General features: G+C 30.6%; 1 protein-coding gene across 2 annotated transcripts; it reads left to right on the top strand.

Moving 5' to 3' along the window:
• The first annotated feature begins 971 nt into the window (after positions 1–971).
• DWF4 (cytochrome P450 90B1-like) lies at positions 972–6332 on the top strand. Of its 2 annotated transcripts, none has more exons than XM_011005440.1 (8): positions 972–1298; positions 1397–1721; positions 1819–1971; positions 2076–2327; positions 2448–2540; positions 2645–2723; positions 2884–2990; positions 5672–6332. In XM_011005440.1, exons 1-8 carry the CDS (start codon positions 1096–1098, stop codon positions 5924–5926), a joined length of 1467 nt encoding a protein of 488 aa, XP_011003742.1. In that variant the 5' UTR covers positions 972–1095; the 3' UTR covers positions 5927–6332.
• Positions 6333–6873: the final 541 nt, after the last annotated feature.

The following is a 6873-nucleotide window of genomic DNA, read 5'->3' as shown; positions in this document are numbered from 1 at the left end:
CTTTTTGAATGGTTGAGTAATTCTTATATTAACTTCTTAATTGAACTTGCAAACTTTTCGAATAATTAATCAACTTAGTCGTAATTTATACTTTTCATTCACGTCTTGTTATAGATGTAGGGTGAGAATGATCAGTTATATATAACTTTGGTTTTTCAAAGTAAGGTTTTAGTTGGATGCAGTTACAAACTTTTCTCAATACCTCACATTAATAATCTAAAGGACAATTCTGTATCGGTTTGTTTATCATTAAGAAAATTTGTTAATAGAAAACATTTTCTAATCAATGAAAATTTTGGTTTGATTTCCAGAAAAATATTTGTTTTTTATTTTGGACAGAAAATGTTTTATAGAAGTTGTGAAAAATTAAAAAAATATCTTGTTATTTATTGATTAGATCAAAATTTAGTCCTTAATCTTTTAATATATATTATTCTTTTATTTTCAATTATGAGTTTTAGAATTTAATTTAATATGGTTTTTATATTAATTTTGATCTTTATTCTTTTAATTGTTTTTTTTTCTTATCCTTTTCTTGATTGAATTTTTTTATTTATTAGATTTGATCCTTATTATTTTAATTGTTATTTATTCTATTTGAAATAATTTATGAAATTAATTTTTTTTAATTTCATCCTCTTTTTATTTTTTTTATATGTGAAACTTGATCTTTATTGTTTTAATTACTATTTTTTATCTTTTTATTTTTATCTTTTTATCTTTTTTGTCTGTTAAATTTGATTTACATTCTTTTAATAAACTTTTAAAAAATTAAAAATATTAATAAATTAGTTTTTAATTTATTTTCCAAAGATACACTCAAATATTAAAAAATATTTTTTAACTTAATTTTTATAATTTTATTAAAAATCATAAAATAATTTAATATCCAAGAATTTATGTTTTATAAAAATTACTTTCCAAGAAAACTACTTTAACGAGACGTAGCTACATTTCCAGAAGCGACTTAAACCTCTTGAGCCTTTACAATAATGGAGTAGTTCCCAAAAGTATATACTATCCGATTTCACTTTGCTTAGAAACGCTAAGCAAATTCAACAGAGAAACTGAGAGAGTGAGAGTCAGTCAAGCTCCATGTCTCACTCAGAGCTTGCCGTGCTTCTCCTTCCTTCAATTTTATCTCTACTCCTGGTCTTCATTCTCATGCAAAGAAAGCAAGCAAGATTTAATCTCCCACCTGGCAACATGGGCTGGCCATTTCTTGGAGAAACTATTGGCTACTTGAAGCCTTACTCTGCTACTTCAATAGGGGAATTCATGGAACAACACATATCAAGGTAAAACGAAGACTACCCAGAAAGCAAAATTGACAGCCGGAACCAAGAAGTGAATTATTGTTTAACCATAGCACTCAAAACTTGATTACAATATGCAGGTATGGAAAGATTTACAAGTCCAATTTGTTTGGGGAGCCAACAATAGTATCCGCAGATGCTGGACTCAACAGATTTATACTACAGAATGAGGGAAGATTATTTGAATGCAGCTATCCAAAAAGTATTGGTGGAATTCTTGGAAAATGGTCTATGCTGGTTCTAGTTGGAGACATGCATAGAAACATGAGGAGTATATCTCTCAACTTTTTGAGCCATGCCAGGTTAAGAAGCCATCTATTGAAAGAAGTGGAGAAGCAAACCTTGCTTGTTCTTAGTTCTTGGAAGGAGAATTGTACATTTTCAGCTCAAGATGAAGCAAAGAAGGTAATTCTCGAAACTTGCATTGCCAGGAAAATGAATTTAAATGCTGAATTTTGATATTCAAGAGGAATGCTTAGCTTATTGAAGAAGGAAATTGCAGTTTACCTTCAATTTGATGGCAAAACATATGATGAGCTTGGATCCTGGAAAGCCAGAGACTGAGCAGCTGAAAAAAGAGTATGTTACTTTCATGAAAGGAGTGGTTTCTGCTCCACTTAATTTTCCTGGAACACCGTATAGAAAAGCCTTGAAGGTTAGTGATCATACTTTAATTAACCATAAGATATCCCATTTTTTCCAACAAAAAAAGATCATGATCTTATTATATCTTCATCCGTGGATGTCCTGTTTATGCAGTCTCGATCAACCATCCTTAAATTTATAGAGCAAAAAATGGATGAGAGAATTTCTAGATTGAAGGAGGGAGTGGAAGATTTAGAGGAAGATGATCTTCTTGGATGGGTTTTGAAGCATTCAAATCTTTCTACCGAGCAAATCCTTGACTTGATATTAAGCTTGCTCTTTGCTGGCCATGAAACTTCTTCTGTCTCCATAGCTTTAGCCATCTACTTCTTGCAAGCTTGTCCCGGTGCTATTCAACAGTTAAAAGTAAGCAAGTGAAAGAACCTCAAAGTATATTTTGCACTTGCACTCTTATCAGTGCATTCGGCATTTATTGTACAAAGTAGATGCTTTGGGTTTGTATTTTTATTTTTTTCTTGAATATAGGAAGAACATATTGAAATTTCCAGAGCCAAGAAACAGTCAGGAGAGATGGAAATGAACTGGGATGATTACAAAAAAATGGAATTCACTCAATGTGTAAGCTCCTTTTAATTACCCTCTTTCATGGTGATCAGGAATACTTGGGAATTTTCTTAATTATTTAACACAAATTTATTCAATATTTTTATAACCTTGTGAAGGTTATAAGTGAGACACTGAGGCTTGGAAACGTAGTCAGGTTCCTTCATAGAAAAGCTGTCAGAGATGTTCGCTATAAAGGTAAGAGACAATCCTCTCACCTTAGTAATATCACTTTGTTAGTTAGTTCAATCAAACATTGAAGAACAAGATTACTTAATCTCAGTCTATAAAATATAATCCTAACGGTAAAAATAAAAAATAAAAATGTTTAATCAATCTATCTAATTGTTTTTTGAAGGGTATGACATTCCATGTGGATGGAAAGTGCTGCCAGTGATCTCAGCCGTGCATTTAGATTCTACTGTCTTTGACCAGCCTCAACAGTTCAATCCATGGAGATGGCAGGTCAGTAGAACAGCTTTAAAGTTATTACAGCCATGCTTTTTCTTACTCATTATAATTATTAGTATAGGACTCGTATTTACTATAATCATTATAATTTTTCTTACTCGTATTTACTCATGAAAAATCTAATGGTGCTAATTGCACTACTTAGTTTTTGAAATAAATAAATATTGCACCACGTGTTCTCTTGGAAAAGTCTGTCTGTGATATTTTTTGTTGTCTCACTCATTTAAGAGAGAACTAGGTTTCAGGAAATATCAGAATTGTAGGACTCCTCCTTGGTTCCATAATATACAGTTGTTTCTTCGAGACTTATTAAAACTAATATAACATGGTTTTTTCCAGTTTTTTTTCTTTAATTTTATATTAGTTAAAAATCTAACCGAAAAGGCTATTAATTAATTAAGTTTTCTAAAACTTAAATTCTTTAATTTTTAAATCAATTAAAAAAGAGGTAAAAACTGAAATTGGCTAATTACCTCTTGGAATAAACGATCGAGGAAAGGTTATGAAAAAAGACACAACACAGTTAGCAGCTATATTACTTCCTTAATTTATCAATGATGGCAAGGAAATCCTTGAATCCCTTTCTTAGAAATTAATGCTGTATCGTAAACTAAAAATCAAGTGTTTTTTTCTAGTATTTTTCATAGAGAAACATGCTGTATGTGTAATGGCGTTAATTTTTATTGGATAATAATATAAATTATATTTTAAAATTTTATTTAATAATTTAAAATTTTAAATTAAATTAGTTTTTTAATATATAATTGAAATTTTGATGAAGTGGATATAAATTTAAATTTTTATTATTTTTATTTATTTAATAAAAATTAAATATAAAATAATATAGATCCATATAAGTTACAAACTTAATGAATTTTTATTTAATATAATTTATTAAAAAATAATATAAATTATATTTTTAGATTTTATTTAACAACCGAAATGATTTTTATTTAAAATAATATATAAAAAATAATATAAATTATATTTTAAAATTTTATTAAATTATTTAAATTATTAAATTAAAATAATTATTTAAGAGACATCCATGCAGAAATCATAACGTGAAATAATTTCCTTGAAAACATTCCATCATCGAAAACCATTGATGGCAAAGGAGGGGAACGTACGATCTCAACACTCTGACGTCACCCCCAGTGATGAACTGTCACCATCATTCAACAGAGCGTTTGCCTGCTAGGACATGGGTCCCATCTCATCCTTTCGGGGTGATTAACAGCTCCCATGTGGATGTGGGCCTCTCACGTGCACGAGTGATTGCATTTGCATGCCTCCCTCTGCCCCTTTTTCGATGGTCAATACTACTACTCCTTTTAGATTCTGTTTAGCATGACCTTTACAAATAGAAGATTCATAAATATGTTTTTTTAGAAATAATTTTTTATTTAAATCAAGAGTTTGTCATAGAACTGAGTCAAAACTTGGTTTAACAAAAAAGTCTGAATTTTAGATTTTAACTTATGTGTTTTAATGTATGTTTATTCATCAAATATACTATTATTTTAACTTATTATTTGTATCATAAATTATTTATAAAAATAACTCATGTATTATGATTTAAAGTCAAAAATCATTTTCTTTATAAATATGATCTAAACACTTAAATTCAGATTTTTACGAGTAATAATCCACTCAAAAACCATTCCTTCATTTCTATTCAACAGGGGACCGATGCATCTTCACAAAATGAATGAGCATAAGAGTAGTTTCCCCTAGTATTTCAGAAGACTCCTGAATAATAACTGGGTGCGCCTTTACATTGGAAATTGTGAAACATGTAGATTCTGACACTGTAATTGACAATTGTCCTTTTGGCATCATCAGCATGGTCTCGACTGTGTTTGGTTTTTTGCTACACGTATCTCCATTTTAGCGTTCAATGCAAGGGTTGATTCCATGACATTTGTACAACGAGAGCCCCCGTGGTCTGCCCTTGCAACAGAGCTAGAGACAATCAAATCCTACTCGTGTTTTTTTTTTATTATTATTTTGTTGGATTGTTGGTATCTGTCACGTATCCATACGTCAAATGTCTTCTCAGAGGAAAATTAAAGTAAAAACTGTCTTTCTTCTAAGAAATTGAATTTTACTAGTTTTATGTTTTCCTTGGTGCCATGATTTGATACAACTGAGTTTGATATATTCTTTTCTTTACTTTTTTAAAAATATTTCCTCTCAATAAAGTTCTTAATTTTCCTATAATTATTTTATCAAATACTTATTTATCTTGTTCTTTTATTAGTCTGTTAATTATTAATTTAGTTTATTATATACGAGAGATGGGTCTCCCTTAATCTTCAAATCGCTACCACCTAGCCTCCGGTTCACGTCTAAATCACTGCCTAATCGATAGGATGTGTTCCTAATATCAATCTTGGAAACTGTTATTTAGGATCATCATGAACTTATTAAGCCTACGAATGGACGTTTAGGCTGACAATTTGAAATGATCTTAGTCACGAAGAAGGAAGACAAGAATGTGTGCTTCCTTTTTCTTTCTTTTTATTTATTTATTTATTTATAAGAATGTGTATTCTTATATTTTCTCATTTTAATTAGATTTTTTTATTATAATATCACCCGCATATATCGACAACTGTTCCAGATAATTAACTTGCCTTTTCGTTTATTTATGTTATCCATGGCGAAAACAGCAGCACAACAATGCTCGTGGATCTTCTACTTGTTCGAGTGCCGCCGCGAGTAGTAATTACTTCATGCCATTTGGGGGAGGACCGCGACTCTGTGCAGGATCGGAGTTGGCAAAACTTGAAATGGCAGTTTTCATTCACCATTTGGTTCTGAACTTCCATTGGGAATTGGTCGGTACCGATCAAGCCTTTGCATTTCCTTTTGTTGATTTTCCTAAAGGCTTGCCAATAAGAGTCAAGCAGCACACGGTCATATAAAAAAGACAGCACCATGCCATCATGAATTCTTAACGGAGACCAATCTGTTTGTCACCCTCTGTGTCGTCGTCCCTATATGGATGTATGTATGTTGGATATAGATACAATACAAGGTACATCCGCATGTGAAGATTTGAGAGCACCCTTGGATTTTTCCAGCAGCTTAGCAAGTTTCTTTTGACGTTTTATAACTGTAGCAGCAGATATTATCCATGAACAGATCGTTGTCCACTCCAGGATAATATTATAGGACCACAACCAACCACCTCACCTCTCTTCCCCACGTTGTAAATTCTACTTTTCCCCTTGGTCCCTCCATGTCGGGACTGAGGAGTAGTTAATTATTCATTCATATAGCCTGTAATATGGTTTTTTCTTCGGTGTTTTTCACTTCATTAATTCTCAATATCAGCTACAGCATTTCCTAAAAAAGAGAAGGAAAAGGAAAAAAACAAACCAGCTACAGCACAGTTATATTTCTTGAAATACATATGTTCTTTTTTATATTATCCATTAAGAGCTGTAAACAATGTAAACCCAGATGCAATATTTTGTTTTAGTTATTGATAAAAAAAATAAAAAGAAAACAACATGGATGGTGAATGTATTTAATTGTTTAAAAACTGACAAAACTAGTCGACCGTAACCTAGTCCACATCCTAAACCATACAAGAAATTAGTTGTTTTTTTTTTCCTAACAAGGAGACACGATTAAAATAATATATAACTCCTATATTTATGAAATTTCTAACTAATAAATAATAAACCCAATTAACTAAGAATCAAATTTAACAATTAATAAAAAACAATTCTTATGCACGAAACTAACGAAATTAGAAGAATAAATCCGAGATTGAAGATTAATGCTCACATCCCAAACCATACGATGAAATTAGGTTTTTTTTAAGAAGTAGACACAATTAAAATAATGTAAAACTCCTATATTT

This window comes from Populus euphratica, unplaced genomic scaffold, assembly GCF_000495115.2.
Source record: "Populus euphratica unplaced genomic scaffold, PopEup_1.0 scaffold252.1, whole genome shotgun sequence".
NCBI lineage: Eukaryota > Viridiplantae > Streptophyta > Magnoliopsida > Malpighiales > Salicaceae > Populus > Populus euphratica.
The sequence above is the reverse complement of the archived record's forward strand: the minus strand, read 5'-3'. Positions and strand labels throughout refer to the sequence as shown.

Coding starts and splice junctions, on each gene's coding strand:
- DWF4 (XM_011005440.1), top strand. CDS start 1,096: ATGTCTCACTCAGAGCTTGCCGTGCTTCTCCTTCCTTCAATTTTATCT. Junction 2,541..2,644: donor AAATGGAATTCACTCAATGT/GTAAGCTCCTTT, acceptor AACCTTGTGAAG/GTTATAAGTGAGACACTGAG. Junction 2,991..5,671: donor TCAATCCATGGAGATGGCAG/GTCAGTAGAACA, acceptor TGGCGAAAACAG/CAGCACAACAATGCTCGTGG.